Raw genomic sequence first — 16,811 nt, 5'->3', positions numbered from 1 at the left:
ACATCCCAAATATATCCTGCTGGTCCCTGAGGCTTGTCAGAAGGTACCCAGGAAGGGGCCCATCACTTCGTCTCCCAGGTGAGGTTGCACCTGATAGAGCCCTGCGCACAGATGTCTCAGTGCAAGCGCTGTGCACGTGCGTTAGTCCAATCCCACCTGGGGGTGAGGTGTGCGCATGCGCAGTCCGCCCCCCCCCGCCCCGCTCGGGAGAGGAGCTGTCCTTCCAGGCCCCACCCCTGGAAGTGCATTGTGGGTACAGAGAAGGGTGATCTCAGGCCAGGTGGAGCTCCTGCTCCTGTTGTTGGATGCTTTTGTTGTAGTCGGTCCTTATGGCCTTTATGCCCAGGGGCCCCGAGGCCTCGTTTTTCGAGGTTTTGGACCAGCACAGGGCTTCCCTACTGGCCGCCCTGAGGAGAGGTGGCGAGGAGCCCGCGGGTAGCGGGATGCGCTTGGCTTCTAGGTATATGGGTTCTTTCTGGGGCACAGACGGCTGGGAGTTAGGGAGCAAGAAGGTTCTGCCCAGCCAGGCTTGAGGTGCTCTGTGGAGAAATGCTGGACCCCCTTCCCATCTCCCCAATCTGGGGAGCAAGGCCACCTCAGAATGTTGAGGCCACGGAGGCCTGTTTGGCCCACCAGCCCTGAACGCCAAGAAAGTTTAGTGCCCCCTATTTCTTCTTACTCTCAACTCAAAAAGCCCGGTGCCAGCCGCACCTACACCCCCACCCCCACAGCCCCCCCACCCCCCGCTGTGTCTTCTAGAATGTTCCAGGAGCATCCCCACAGCTGGCGTCACGGGTTTCCTGAGATCTGGACAGTTGAGGAGTTTAAGGCGCAGTTTGGCTTGGTGTTTATTTTTTAAAAGTTGTGAAAATTTAGAAGTTTTCAAGCTTTTTTTTTTTTGAAGGAAGGGTCGGGGGAAGTCAATGTTGTGAGTTCTTAATAAGTGTGTTTTATCAAAATGAATGAGGAAGTCAACACATTTTAAGTGGTTTATAGTAAGACAATGGGATTTATGGACCTGAAAGGGAAGAAAATACACATTTCTTTAAATCAGTTAAAACAGTTAGAGTTTAGCTTAAGAGTGTGGTGCTGATAAAATCAATTACAGAGATTCTCCAGCTGCCCAACCTGGAGTTAACTGCAGGAAATATGTTTACATTATTCACCACTTTCACTTAAAATGCTCTGTTGTTCCGCTTACTTGATCTGCTTTTCTAGTTTTATCAGCAAGGTTTTTCACTTAAACAAAGTACTGTCATTTAAGCCCAGACCAACTACCAAAAAAAACAAGACGCCCTAGAAAGCGACAAACAAATTTTATAATATGTTTTAGTTAAGAGAGTACTAGAAGAGGGTAAAAGAAGGGGGTGGCAGTCCCTGTTTAGGTTTCAGATGTAAATCTGATTGTTTTAAAGTTAGTCATAATATTACTGCAGCTTTTTTTCCAAACTAGAAAAATGAATAAGATACTTAAATCAGTTTTGCTCTCAAAATCAGAAAATATTGAATGTTTTAAAAGTTATTTTCTGATACATGCATTTTCAATGAAAGCTGTGAAGTTTCTATGGAAATTCGAACACTACATTTTGTGCATTTTCTAGATTTAATATGATTTTCCTTCCTAGGCAATATTTTTATGGTGTTTATAACAGAATAACATTTTTTGAAGCTGATGGCTTGTGAAATTAAGAGTCAGCTGACGGAAAACTGTGCTAAGTCTTAATCATTTTCTGTGGTGTAGTAGTTGCCAAGCCCTTTCATGGTAATGATTAAACTTTTTTCTTTTTGTATCACTAAAATTCAAAAGGGCTGATTTATGGCATGACATCAATTAGGGTAACATACTATAGTAAGAACTGTTTTTTTTGAAATATTTTCACATTGCATTTGGGGAAATAAAAGCCAGTATTACATCAATTAAAAGATTTATCAGTAGTATTTCAAGTCAATGAGTTTGTATTTAAAGTAGATTGATCTGAAGATCAATGTATTTATATCAATACATTATATCAATACATTTATATCAATGTATTTATAAATTGGTCATTAAAAGGGAGATAGTACTTAAGTTGGTAATTGAGAAGTAAAATTACAAGCAAATGAAATTTCCTTGAAATCCACCACTATAAATACAATTGTTTTAATGTATTACTCATGTTAAAATTTAGTGGGAGAGAATATTGACATGTATCATCTAGTCTTAAAAAACAACCAATGAAACAAAAAATTAATATTCTGGGGAAATGTTACCTATTGTAAAGGTCTAATTTAGAATTAAGATTGAATCATTGTGTGTTTATTCTTTCAGTTCTGAGGTTCTTTCATCTATAGAAAAAATTATCCAAGACATAGTCACAAGCTTGGCAAGAAATGAAGCACCTGCATTCACAATAGACAACAGATCAAGCTGGGAAAATATAAAGTGGGCATTTTGCATTTTTAAATTTTTAAGTGCATTATCTAAGTCATTATTAGAATTTATTTGAGTTAGAGTTCTAGTTGGATTTAATTCTGTTTGTTGCCTTTACCCTGCCAAAAAGGATTTAAGGAAGTTTATAAAATACATACCATACAGGCAGGTTATATAAACTACAAGTAGGTGTGAAAGATAAGGCAAAGGGAAAACAATGCTAGGAACAAAAAAATGGAGCACCAAAAGAAGTTAGAATTCAAAATGCATATGATAAAGTCTTAAACAGTCCTGCTAAAAATAGGCTCCAGCCTTGGATCTAAGCTTTCTAGCACTCAAAGGGGAAAATATCACCATCAGAATTCTTATCTGTACTGCAGAAGCAAACCACTTGCTCAGGGGAGCTATAACCAGCCCTGATATTGAGACCAAAATAAATGTATCCTGAGCACAGAACACATTGCGATGGCTCATTCTCTTAGCAGATCTCCTCCTGCGAAGTCATGTCCCCAAGAGGGTAAAATCAGCAAACAGCTTTATCAGAGTCTTGGAATCTAGTTACATAGTTTGATTCTTTCAGGTCCTCAACCTGTAGACACTTTTCACTAAACAATGAAAAACACTGCAAGATTAGTCCTCAGTAAGAGTTACAGGAAAAGAATTAAAGAAATCTTAAGGCTCTTTAGTCATTCATTATTATTTTATGATCAATATAATTAGTGAAACTGTAAACTTTTGAATCATATTTTGCAAGGTGGATTTCACCAAGCCTTGAAGCAGCTGTCACCTGGCCTGTTTGCCTGGTGCCTTCTGCCATCTTTAGGACAGGCTTGGCAGTTCAATTTAACAACCGAGTATAAACTTATTTCATTACTGTAACTTTGGGGGTAAATTAAATGAAATATTTCAAATCTTATTATTAAATTGAATAAAAGCATTAAATCAATAAGCAAAATGCTACTAAAATTGTGAAATAATTTATAACAGTTCACATACCCTAAATGTCTTCCCAGGAAAGAAATACACACACATGCGCACACACTATAATCAAAGGTGTTTAATTCATGTATTTTAAACACTCTTTTAGTGCCTCTGTATGTTGCAAAGATAATTACCTGATTACCACTTGGAATTCTCTAAACTTATAAACGAGGTTATCCTAAAACTTCAGTGCTTACATTGAGAAGAAATGTGGATTTAAATGATGTTCAGAAGAGGACATATATTGTATGTTGTTTGGTGTTCAGAAGTTAACTCTTTTTTATTCTATTCCCTTGCTTTAAACAAAATGACAGGTTTGAAGATTCTGTGGGTCTTCACATGGTATCTCATTGTACCACAAGAAAAATCAAAAGTGATTCACCAAAATCAGTTAAAAATTTTGGTAAATTCATCTTTCATAGCTTTTAGTGGTAAAGTAAATAATTTTGATTACTTTCTGGGTCATAGTTGTTCTGAGCTAAATTATTTTACTTGTTCATTAATAGGCCATCCTGTACTTGAAATAAATTTGTAGAATTTTGCATTGTCAATAAATGTGGAAGTAAAGTATTATTCCAAAATGAATGTTCAAGTATATGATTCAGTGGAAAAATAGTCTTTCAATTTTGCTGTACATAGAACACTTAATTTTATCTATCTCGTAGACAATTATCATTCTGTACTTAACACTTCTCTTTTGGAAAGATAATTTTTATAATGTTGTGGAAAGTAACTGGAGAGAGTTAATCCTTGATCACAGAATGTTTTGATTTTTGTAAGTGATGAGTAACTCACTTACTCCATCTTATTTTCCAGCACTAATTCTTAAAATATTTTCCATGATTTATAAATTAGTACAGAGCAACACTTATGCAACCAAAAGGTAAGTACATTATTCTAATAAATTACTCTTTGAAATGTGTTGTGAGGTTAAGTGGGATTGACTTTCATTATATGTGTGGGATTGACTTTCATTATATGTTTTGAAAAGTTACGTAAAACTAGACTGTGGGTAATAAATTATTTGTTTACACCCACTCAAAGCTTTCTTCAGTTAATATTCCAATATTTATCATATTCAGAGAAAATATGGTTAATTAAAATATATATTTTTAAAATTTTCACAGAGACATTTATTACACTGACAGCCAACTCTTTGGTAACCAGACTGTTGTGGACAATATTATCAATGATATTTCCTGTATGTTAAAAGTGCCGAGGAGGAGTCTGCATATAGTAAGTAGCATTTAATAAAAGATATTTTAAAACAAAATGTATGAAAATAGAATAAATGTAACCTGTGCCACCTTTTCATATTTTTGATATTATGTTTTTCTCACTATGAATTTAAATAATCTAGTCTCAGTGGATCCCCTTGGCTAAAGGAAGCAAAACTGATGAATTGTCAGACACTTTTCATTCCTAAACGCTTACGTATTTTCTCCTTTATTTCTTAAATTCCAGTCTGATCCAAAATGCCTATATGATTTAGCAGGTGAACATGAGAAGGGACTTAGAAGCATAAAATGCACTCGAGAAAAAGGTTTCATATATGACTATTACTTTTTTCAGCTGTCTACATCAAAAGGTTTAATTGCTGGCGATTTAAAGTACCTTGAGGAAGATGGCACCAAGGTGAACTGCACACGTGCAACAGTAAGCATCATAATGTGTTCATGTGCTTCCACTCCATTTCAAGCTCCTTTGTGTTTGAAATGCACTCTATTGACTGGCTTTGGTATGTAGTTCAGAGCTCAAGACTTTAAATAAAATGAAAGGATGAATAGGTATATGCTTTATGGGGTTGTACATTACCCAGTTTCCAAATATGCCAATTGTCAGATGTCATATTGAAATAAACAAACATACACATTCCTTTTTTAAATGCACTGTTTGTTGTTTTCAGGTAAAAGTGTGACTTGACCATTTTAGCATGGCTATTTATGTATCTTCATAAAATTTTCTGGTTCTGAAATTTGTAAATTTGAGACTAAAGTGTTTGCTAGGCTTTAGTACATGGAAAGTCACAGAACTAGCACAGAAGTTTGGAAATGGTTAACTCACCATTTTGGAAAGAGGAGAATGACACCTATGATATTCTACATAAGGAAGTCTTTCCTTTATCAGTTTCTGCTTTTTAAGCCACATATCTATAAAGTTTCCAAGAAATTTTCACCTGCTGGGAAGTAGTTTGGGTTGTATGTCTCTTTTCTTATTGAAAAGTAAATCTGTGTCCTACTATTTTCTTACTGAGGTGTAGACTTCTGATGACAGTGTATTTTTAAAAAATGAAAATATAGGGCTTCCCCAGTGGCTCAGTGGTAAACAATCCACCTGCAATACAGGAGACTCAGAGACACGGGTTCAATCCCTGGCTTGGGAAGATCCCCTGGAGGAGGAAATAGCAACCCACTCCCAATATTCTTGCCTGGGAAATCCCATGGACAGAGGAGCCTGGTGAGCTACAGTCCACGGGGGTTGCAACTGAGCGACTAAACAACAACAAAAAGTGTTCTTGATACATTTTTAAATGTTATTGTGTATGTTTGCTTAGTAGCTTAGTCATGTCCTACTCTTTGGGACCCCGCAGACTGTAGCCTGCCAGACTCTTCTCCTGGAGAAGGGAAGAGCCTGCCAGACTCTTCTCCAGACAAGAATACTGAAGAGGGTTTCCATGCTCTCCTCCAGGAGATCTGCCCAACCCAGGGATCAAACCCAGGTCTCCCATATTGCAGGTGGATTCTTTACCGTCTGAGCCACCAGAGAAGCCCAAATGTTGTTATACTTGCTATTTATTTAAAATAAAAACTGTCTCCTCTTGTTAACTTAGGCTGTTGCTGTGCCATCTAATATTCAAGGAATTCAGAGTATCCTTTGAGTGAGAAAGCTATTTAAACTTACAGAACGTTCATTCATTTTTACTTTAATAAATCAAGCCTTCATAATGTGTAACCAGTAAGCCATACCCTGTATTGGTCAAGATGAACATACCATGCTCCCTTTTCTAGGATATTTTTAGGCGCTCACTATCTAGTAAGAAAGACAGATATGTAAATACTGTGTGTGAATAGGTGGGGCTAGTGGTAAAGAATCTGACTGCCAATGCAGGACAAGCAAGAGAAGCAGGTTCGATCCCTGGGTTGGGAAGATGCCTTGGAAGAGACTAGGTATCTGATGTGTGAAGGTAAAAACAAAAATTCTATATCTATAGCTACTTTTGAATTGATTGATATGGCATTGTTACTTATAATTACTGGCTCAGTTGAAACACACATGCCTTAAATTTATCAGCCTTAACTTCACAGATTTAATTACGGATGCGAAATTTCTACTAATTGTAGAAAAAGATGCAACATTTCAGCGCCTCCTGGATGACAACTTTTGCAACAAAATGTCTCCATGCATCATGGTTACGGTATATTATCTACTTTTACCTCAATTAGCAGACTAATGGGCTACTTTGGTGATCAATAAGAGGGGTTTGTCTGCCTGCCAATGCTGGAGACATGGGTTATATCCCTGGGTCAGGAAGATCCCCTGGAGTAGGAAATGGCAACCTGTTCCAGTATTCTTGCCTGAGAAATCCCAAGGACAGAGGAGCCTGGCGGGCTACAGTCCATGGAATTGGAAAGAGTCAGACACAACTGAAGCACATATACACACAAGAGTGGTTTATAATGTCATCTGTGAGTTTGAACAGCATTCTCTTGTCACTATGAAGCATCCTTTGGGATTATAGAACAAGAATTTCTGAGGCATTTATTTAACCATCCTCAAATCTGACTGAAATCAAGGTGATGGTCCCGATTCTTAAATACCAGAGATTTTCTAATAAAAACGTAAGTTTACATAGGCTCTCAGTATCACCCTCACACCATTCCCACAGGGGCTACTTGTCTTGACTATAATATGGTAACATGGGAGCTTTGATAGGGTTGAATGAACAAGAGCTACTCCTTGTTCTTCCTCACACGGTTTGTATGCTATTGAAAGAAGAGCAAAGAACACAGAAGCATATGTTGAGGTAATACACAGAGAACTACAGGCAATAATTAGCAAAGGGTAATGTGGGAGGTGTTCATAAAACCGGGGAGCCCAATGACATCTGCTGGCCTGGGGAAGAAGGAGGTGGCAGTACAGGAAGCCAGGGGTGTGGGTCAGTGAGATGATGGGAGAGCAACAGATACATCAGGTTCCCCATCCTGTGCCAGCCTTCCTCCACTCTTACAGATCTGCATAAAGACCTAGTTCTCTGAAGAAAAAAAAAAGCTCATCTACTTACAGTTCTCCTGGCTTATTAAGTATGATGCTTGTAAGGTATGTTTTTGGAAGCAGTGAGGAGAGCTGCCCTGCCGAGGGAGCAGGATGTTGGGCAGCTGTTGGCATCTTGGAAGGCCTGGCCACCCCCAGGAGGCATCCTGATTTAGTACAAAAATATCAAGTGTTAACAAAAGTGAGAAGGATTGGTGAGAAAGGAAATGACAAGGATTTGTGTGGTAGCATCATCAGTTAGATGGATAGGGAGACAACAAGATTCAGGGATCCTGTCTGGAGGCTCTCAGGTAGTTACCTTGGTGGCAGGTTGCCAGGGAAATGGTTAAAGAGAAAGGACTCAAGCAAAGGACATTTCCAAGGCAAGTTTAAAAGGACGTGATGACCACGGGATGAGAGGAATGAGTCCAAATGACTCTATTGTGTGGAGCTTTACCACGATATCCCCATGGATGCTATAGAACAAGTGGCAAGGGAGGCTTGGTTCTTCGTAGAAAAAAGATGTTGAATATAGTCTTAGAGATAAAAATTTGAGATGATAACAGGAGATCCTAGTGGCATGTGCTCAGTTTGAAGAGAGGAGAGAACAGTTGTGACAGAAAATGTACACTGAGACCTTGTCAGTAATAAAGACCATACCTGAACCCCTGAAGTGATCTCTCAGTGGCGTTGTCCTGTGGTTCATTTTCGGTGGAGTCCTCCTGCTGTTTCACACCTTCCTGGTGAGAGTGCATGTTTGCTGGACTGATCAGAAGACAAGCCATTATAGACAAAGAAACCAACAGTGGCCCAAGCCTCTGTTTCAGCCCTTGGAGTTTGAATCACAGCTGGTACTAGTGCACTGGAGATGCACATAAAGCTCAGCTCTTGGTCACATTTCTCTTTTTACCTTGTCTTTCCTCTTGAATGCTGCCTTCTAGTCTTTGTCTGCCTACATGTTGGTGCTGTCATGGCATCCATTGATACCTGCTATTGTTACTATGGTGAAACACCCACTAGAAGCTGGCCTGTAGTAGCTGCCCCTGCAGAGGGGAGCTGAGAGTCGAGGGCTGGGCTAGGAAGGAATCTTTGGTACTCTCTGACTCCTCTACCACATATATGGGTTATCTCTCCCAAAGGAAACAAAGTACACTACCATTCACTATGTATTCGTGATGCACCAGGAACTCTGCTGGGCACTTTACGTAATAAGGGTTCCATTTACTGCTGTTTTCTACATTGTTTGTTGTTCAGTCACTCAGTTGTGTCTGACTCTTTCGGACCCCATGAACTGCAGCACACCAGCTCCCTCTCCTTCACCATCTTTCAGAGCTTATTCAGACCCATGTCCGTTGAGTCAGTGATGCCATCCAACCATCTTATCCTCTGTTGCCCCCTTCTCTTCATGCCCTCGTATCAACTTGTAAAGTCTCTCCAGCCTTATGAGATAGGTGTTATTATCATCCCCATTTTAACAATAGGACATTGGGACCCAGGAATGTGTTTTACCACAATCTCAAGGCTGGTCAAAATTAGGACTTGGAGAGGGACTCCCCTGGTGGTCCAGTGATTGAGAATCTGCAATGTAGGGGATGTGGGTTCAATCCCAAGTCGTGGAACTAAGATCCCACACTCCACAGGGCAACAAAGCCCAAGTGCCACAACAAAAGATCCTGTGTGCTGCAACTAAGACCAGACACAGCCAAATAAGTAAATTAAATAAATACATATTAAAAAAAAAAAAAACTAGTACTGGGATTAAGATAGTTCACTCCACATTGCTGCAGTGCCATAACTCTGGGTGGTAGGCATATTTAGCCCAGTTTTATAAATAAAGCCATAGCCTAAAGAGACTAGGAAACCCACTAGTGATTGGTGGAGAGGGAATTCAGACTCAGGGCTCTCCCATCAAAAGCCCGTTCTCATCTCTACTTGCTTCCTCCCTGTTCCACATTTCATTTGGTCTCCTGTTCTCTCTTTTAACATTATTGTAATGCTCTTCAAATTATTTTTCTACATAATTATTGTTTTAATCACTTCATAATACTATTCTACCGTTGGTTTTATTAAATCCTGAGTTTAAACCAGATACTTTTAAATGCTTTATAATTATTAAATATCTTAGTTCCTGTAATAATATTGGAAGATGTTATTACAAAGCCCCAAACCTCAGAGAGTTTTCATGACTGTTAAGGTCCACGCTGCTAAGAAGTGGCAGAGCCAGACGCCTGCGCAGGCAGTCGGCTCTGAAGCTGATGCATGCCACCACTGTGCTATGCTGCCTGTTGTTAGATCTTTTGGATATTTACTGTGGTTTCTGTCCTTTTAAGTAACACTGCAGTGGACATCCTTATGTATGTCACATTTTTTATTATTTCTGTTTCTGCTAAAATATTTACATAGACCTGGGATAATTAAGTCAAGTTATGAAGATATTTGTTAATAATAAAATAAGGACACAGTGTCATCAGTTTCATTCTACTGAAATTAAAATGCATGATTTCAATCCTTGCTTCTAGGGAAAGGGGGTACCTGATCTGAACACAAGACTTCTAGTCAAGAAGTTGTGGGATACATTTCACATTCCTGTTTTCACTCTGGTAGATGCTGATCCACATGGTAATTTATTGTTAGACTATTTGAAATAGTCATAATCAAATCATATTTATAGCTGTGTTTTTCTCCTTATAGAACACTTTCATAAAATACTTTAAAAGAATATGATTATTAGATTTAAATCAATGACTAATCATTTGGGGCATTTATTGTTTTTTACTGTATTAAACTGAACCATAAATTTTCCACTGGTATTGTCCACAAAAATAAAAATTGCAGATGTTAGATATAATTATCTAACTCTAATAAGCAAGAAGACAAATTTCAAAGTTAACTTTCTTTTAACAGGCATAGAGATAATGTGTATCTATAAGTATGGATCTATGGTAAGTATAGAAAAATATTTTTCCTTTTCCACTATTGAGATAGTTTGTATTATTCACTGGAGTGATTTCTGCATTTACTTATAAGCCCCTAGTAAGCTGAGGGCCCCCAAAAGGTACCAGGGAAGCTACTGTCCTAGTCTAGGGCCGCTCTGTTTCAGAGTTTATGATTCCAGCTTCCAGCATAACCAGTGTGACTGCAGATGACAGAGTGGGATTACCTTTGGGCAAGAGGCCTTAATTATCCTCCACTCTCCTGGCCTGCTGAAGTAACGGCAAGCCCTCAGCATAACAACACTGATTACCAATTATACCCTGAAAATTATATATAGTCTTGAATTCTGACTTTTCCAATTCCAACCATTGGGAGAAATGAAAAGACCACCAAACTTTACCACTAGGGACGGCAACTGCTACACATCAGTGGTTCTCAAAATGTGGTCCTGGGAAGTTGTTAGAAATGCAAATCTCAGTCCCCATTCAGACCTCCTGAGTCTGGAATTCTAAAGGTGGGCCCTCCAAGTGTTCCTGACTCATGGTAAAGTTTGGGAACCACTGGTGTACACTTTGTGTGTCCCTGATGTGTATGTTTATAGCAGAAGAAAAGGATGGTGGAGCAAGGGATTAAGGTGTGGAATCACAAACGACAATAAATTTGGGTCAGAGAGGGTCATTTGTACTTTCATGTTATAGAAAATCAACACAGAAATAGTATAGAGCAGTCTTAAAACCTCCACTGAAAGTCCAGTTTAGCTAAGCTCTTGGTGATTTTCTTACTTCTGTGGCCTCGGAGAGTGTGAAGTCTTCAGTACTAGTCCTTGATAAATTGAAAAAAAATTGCTGCAGAAACAAGTGTTGCTAGTTCTCTGCAAAAGGTTTAGCTAATATACTTCTGCTCTTTATTTTAGGCTATGTCTTTTGAAGCCCATAATCTCACAGTTCCAGCTATTAGATGGCTTGGTCTCCTCCCTTCTGATATCAAAAGGTTAGACAGCACAATGAGGGTATTTAAAATGATGACTCACTGTAACATGTAGCACTCAGCCTGAAGAGTTACTACCAGGAGAAGTGCTTACTGTTTTTTACTTACGTTCACGATAACTCAGGATTATATCATTATAAATTTAATTTATCGATATTTCTGTTTCAACTACTAAAATACTTAAATATATTTGGTTAATTGAGCCTTTAGCTAGTTAGAAGACATTTTTTTGTTTTACCCTTATGGTTAAAGTCTTTAATAATTTCTTTATACTTACAAAGTATTAAGACATTGAATCTAAATAGTAATCATTGACAACACCATTTGCCATCTGAATTGATTTTATCATAGGTTCTTAATTTCATTTAAAAATCTCATTTTAAGATTACTTAAAGTTGGGGGATCTGCATTTTGTCAGTTTTAAGATATATGTATTCGTTATAGAAAAAAATATCATTAAGTAACAGGATAAAAGTCACGTATAGACGAACAGTTCTGCCCTTGTAGATTATTTGCTGTGCATTGCCATAATTTCTTCCAAAAGAATTTGAAAGAGCTTGATTTTGTAATCTTCTTTTCTCCCACAACACAATGTAATTGCACTTCCTTATCAATAAATACATCCCTATGATCTTATTTGAATGTCTTCTTCCACTTGGTTTCAATTCTGAGTGTGTCTATTTGGTCAGTCCCTTGTAGTTGGACATTTGGATGGGTTCCAAATCTCTGTTTTGAAAGATAGTCCTCTGACCGACCTTCTTGTGACTGAATCTTTGCCTGTATCCTTAATTAGTCCCATAGGCTGAATTCCCGGAATTGCTGGGTCAAAGGGTATGCACATTTTTAAGGCTTTGGCTGCCCTCTGGATAGGTTAATTATTTTGTCTTCCCTGGAGAATAAGAGCCCACCTGCCCCTCAGCATAAGACATTATCACTTTATTCATCTCTGCTAATGTGATATTTTAAGATATTTTATTGTTTTAATTGGCTAGTGAGAGGTGAGAGTGAAATTAAACATATTTGGATTTCTTCAAGCAGTGAGCAAACCTTGGTTAAAATCGCTTATTTTCTAAAAATAGAATGATCGATGCTTCTTACAAAATGAGGGCACAAGAGAAAACATTCAGGTTTTGACTTTCGAATGTTTACGCTGTAGTGAATCAAAGTTTTGTTCAGTTTAGTGTATACATCATGGTCAAAATCCCTTGGGGGTGATCTATTTGTATTGAGATCATTTCTAATACAAGTTTAGGACAGAGAATCTGATTAAGGCAGAAAACGAAGAAACTCTAGGTGTATCTCACAAATCCCACCAGTGCCCTCAAAATAAATGTACTCTAAATAAATGTACAATCAAAGAAAATATAGCATGATAGCTACACAAACATGGCTTCAAGGGAAATCCTCTAGGCCTCCCTTTCAATCAAATTGTCACCCTATCCAGGAGCTGCCAGTGGCAAATAGTCATTACTGTGGGGACATTGAGAAAGACTGTTTGAAACTAGAGCTCTGCTGGGAAATCCAGGATTTGTGACTTCAAAAAGCAATTCACAGCATAAATCCTGGACCTCTCATGTTCTATTTTTTTTTTCATGTCCTATTTTTAAAACACATACCAAGATAAAATTACAATCCACTTTTTAAAAATTTGAAACAAGATAGATGTGTGTACGTATGTCTGTGTGCACGCATGACTGCATAAGTGAAAATTGATAGACTAACTTCCTTGGCCCAGAAAATTCTCATTGAATTACAAAGAATTAAGGATTCAGTGGGACCTGAAATCCCACAGTGGATCTCGCTGCTGGCCACACACACACTGGTGCTCACTGCTCTAAGACTGCGGTGCTCTGGGGGCAGCCCTGGTGTTGAGACACATGATGTTAGTGCTCCCGGCATTTGTTTTATAACCAATGTCTATCTTCCTGTCATCATCCTGTGAGTGTGGCATGAAAGAAAACAACAACTTGAAACAGACCTCCACTATGATCTTGAACACTTGCTGGTCGAAGACATACCAGATTCCCTCAAACTCCATATTTAAAAGTGAACCTGTACTGATTTTTTCATCTGTTATTTCTGAGTCTTTTGAAATAGCATGATAAATAAAAATGAAATGTATGTGACCTTAAAGTTACAGGAGCACTTTGTTTTTACTGATTTTTTTTAACCTATTTTTTCCCCCAGATTAAATATACCCAAATGTACTTTAATTCCACTGACAAAACGGGACCAGATGAAACTTGACAGCATCCTAAAGAGACCTTATATTACTTGTCAACCGTTTTGGAGAAAAGAAGTATGTTTCTTTTTAAAATGCAAATGTCATGTTTTATTGCTTTTTACTTTTAGCAGTGGCTATTTGCATCATATTTTGAAGCTATCCTTCTTGAATTTTTATATAACTAGCAACTGCCATGTGCATTGTTTGGCAGTAAATTGTTGCTGAAACATTGAATTGTGAATGCTAATAGATAAGGTTAGCTGGGTGGAGTTGACCTAATTTATTCTCATCATAGTTAAATACCCATTGTCTACGGTTCTATCGTAGTTCATGAAGGAAAAATGGAGTGAAGGAAATTATAAAGATGCCAGACCATTCCTAACTATTGAAGGAATCCATACTAATATTTTTAGCTGTAGCAACTCTAAAATATTCTGGCTGACCTAAAGTTTATTGCCCATGGTGTTGGAGACTAAAACAAATCTAGATTTACCAGTTTGAGCTGACAGAACTGTAGCAAAGGACTCTGGTATGACTATAGTTTACTTTTATTGACAGATGGAAATAATGGCAGACTCTAAAATGAAGGCAGAAATTCAAGCTTTGACCTTCCTATCATCAGACTATCTTTCCAGAGTATACTTACCTAACAAATTAAAATTTGGCGGGTGGATATAAAAATATGTCAGAATGTATCTTGTGATCACAAGAGGCTTTTCATTAGTTTTGTTTTCAGCAGTAGATACTGTTGTGCAAAGAGCAAATGTTCTTCATTTTATAGAGGTAAAATTAATAATTTTTCATAATTGTATTTTTTTGTCAAAAACTGCTATACTCTAATTTTCTTGATAAGGCTTATCTCTTAGAGATTAATTTCTATCCTGTGTTCTAAATTAAATCATAGAAGGATGTATGTTATTTTGACTTTTAAATTTTGTTTGAAAAAATGTCTAACACATGTCATCAAAGTCTGCAGAAATGCTTTATTTACTTTCTACAGTACAAGTCATGTTAAGGCATGAAGTATTCTATTACTTCATGAAGTATCCTGTTAGTAACAAAAGTGAAGAAGTGAAGTGAAAGTCACTCACTCGTGTCTGACTCTGCAACCCAATGGACTATGCAGAATACTGGAGTGTATTCTCCAGTAGTAGCTGTTCCCTTCTTCAGGGCATCTTCCCAACCCAGGGATCGACCCCAGGTCTCTTGCATGGCAGGAGGTTTCCCTACCGTCTGAGCCACCAGGGAAGCCCCAGTAACAAAAGTAATAATAACCTAAATTTGAAAGGTTGCAAATTAATGAAAGTATCAAGCAATTTCTTCTTAGTCACATTTTCCTTTGCTTTCATAGTGTAGGGGTCATGCTTCAGTCATTCACTATGAAAGTAGTGGTAATATTTATTATGAATAAATACTGGGTTGATGTAGTCCTCAGTGCTTTGATTTGACTTTGAGCATACTTCTTAATAATATACTTATTTGAAAAACTTCCCCAGGGTTTCATCAGTTCTCACCCAAATTCAAGTCACTTGAGTTCTTCTCTAGCCGAGGTTTATCGAACAAAGAACTTGTTCAGCTTTAAGATTTACAGAAGCCTCAAATTTTAATAAGTCCTACCTATAACAGTAAAGGTGTGATCTTCTCCTCTCGTAAACCTATCTTAATTTTCCAGAGATGAGTTTTATGATTTTATTCTGTATTTTCAACAAACTTTTAACTGCACTGAAAACTTTCTTGTAATTGTAGGCAAGAATATGTATTTACAGGAGAAGTGAAGAAACATTGGGTTAATTTTTATCACGATAAATGTGAACAGAATATACCTCTGAGAACTTACATGTGCCAATCACTGCTTACATATTATCTTACTTAACTCTCTCAAGAGCCTTGTCAGGGCAGTAGTTAGACTCACAGTTTACAGGTGAGAACACAGAGGCTGTTGCTTGTCTAAAGCCCCAGCCAGATGTAGCAGAAGGGGACAGTGACACCATCTACCTCCAGGGCAGGACCAGGTACCGAATATTTGGGGCCCAGTGCAGAAGGTACTCATTGGAAAAGACCCTGATGCTGGGAAAGATTGAGGGCAGGAGGAGAAGGGGACGACAGAGGATGAGACGGTTGGATGGCATCACCGACTCAATGGACATGGGTTTGGGGGGACTCTGGGAGTTGGTGATGGACAGGGAGGCCTGGCGTGCTGCGGTTCATGGGGTCGCAAGGAGTTGGACACGACTGAGTGACTGAACTGAGTGCAGAAGGTAAGCGTAGGGTCCTTTGTTTCAGAGTTATTAAGAATTTCAAGATGACAGCAGCAGAGACTTAAAGCAAGCACAGGGCCCTTCTCAGCGCAGGGCCCTGTGTGACTGTGCTGGTGGCACAGCCATTAAGCCAGCCCTACTCAAGAGGTAAATAAGGTCAAAAACAATAATGAAAAATACTTGTATGACACTTATTATGTTGCCAGGTATTTTTCTAGATGCTTTACCAGCATTAACTAATTTCATGTTCACAGAAACCCTATGAGCAAGTACCTTTCCTATCTCCATTTTCAGATGAGGCATCAAGCGTGCAGGGAGGTTAAGTAACTTTCCCAAGGTCACATAACTACAAAGCGGTGGAGCTGGGACCTGCTCCCAGGGAGTCTGACTCCACAGTTCACGCTTTAATCATGGTACTGGTGCTTGTCAACGGTGTCATGTGTGGCCAGGCATGCACACTGCCCAGTAAGGAGGGTCCCTGATGTCAAGCCTGTTACGTTATGTTCTCTAGTCACATCAGAACCAGATATTTCCTCTTGAGTATATTCTGGTATACCGTTAATTTGACTGACTTGTGAGACTACTGCAAATTCTAAAAAACATGTTATAAATTGCAAGTTTTTCTTTGAATGTATACAACACTTCCTCCCTTAACATCTAATAATCATTGAATTTTGACAAGTTTTGTAAAGGAGAAAAATACTAACTTAGAAATATGTGGTTAAGCCACAGAAGGTCTGGATTAGGGTCTACTGTCAAAATGAGG

General features: G+C 38.4%; 1 protein-coding gene across 2 annotated transcripts; it reads left to right on the top strand.

The window, feature by feature from the left end:
* The first annotated feature begins 319 nt into the window (after positions 1-319).
* On the top strand, positions 320-14,823 carry SPO11 (SPO11 initiator of meiotic double stranded breaks). 2 transcript variants are annotated; one of them, XM_043480012.1, is made up of 13 exons: positions 320-460; positions 2,309-2,422; positions 3,706-3,794; positions 4,208-4,274; positions 4,519-4,627; positions 4,964-5,047; positions 6,222-6,258; positions 6,697-6,806; positions 10,162-10,261; positions 10,547-10,584; positions 11,490-11,566; positions 13,751-13,862; positions 14,346-14,823. In XM_043480012.1, exons 1-13 carry the CDS (start codon positions 330-332, stop codon positions 14,463-14,465), a joined length of 1,188 nt encoding a protein of 395 aa, XP_043335947.1. In that variant the 5' UTR covers positions 320-329; the 3' UTR covers positions 14,466-14,823. The 2 variants fall into 2 exon arrangements, with proteins under 2 accessions (XP_043335947.1, XP_043335948.1); XM_043480013.1 differs by lacking the exon at positions 2,309-2,422 and having other exon boundaries at positions 330-460; positions 14,346-14,465.
* Positions 14,824-16,811: the final 1,988 nt, after the last annotated feature.

This window comes from Cervus canadensis, chromosome 10, assembly GCF_019320065.1.
Source record: "Cervus canadensis isolate Bull #8, Minnesota chromosome 10, ASM1932006v1, whole genome shotgun sequence".
NCBI classification, from domain to species: domain Eukaryota; kingdom Metazoa; phylum Chordata; class Mammalia; order Artiodactyla; family Cervidae; genus Cervus; species Cervus canadensis.
Note: the sequence above shows the minus strand (reverse complement) of the source record. Positions and strands in the feature narration are given on the sequence as shown.

Bases quoted from the DNA above. Each gene is read 5' to 3' on its own strand.
- SPO11 (XM_043480012.1), top strand. From the start codon at position 330: ATGGCCTTTATGCCCAGGGGCCCCGAGGCCTCGTTTTTCGAGGTTTTG. The intron at 6,807-10,161 runs GTATATTATCTA...CCTTGCTTCTAG, and splicing joins CTCCATGCATCATGGTTACG to GGAAAGGGGGTACCTGATCT. The intron at 10,585-11,489 runs GTAAGTATAGAA...TCTTTATTTTAG, and splicing joins TCTATAAGTATGGATCTATG to GCTATGTCTTTTGAAGCCCA.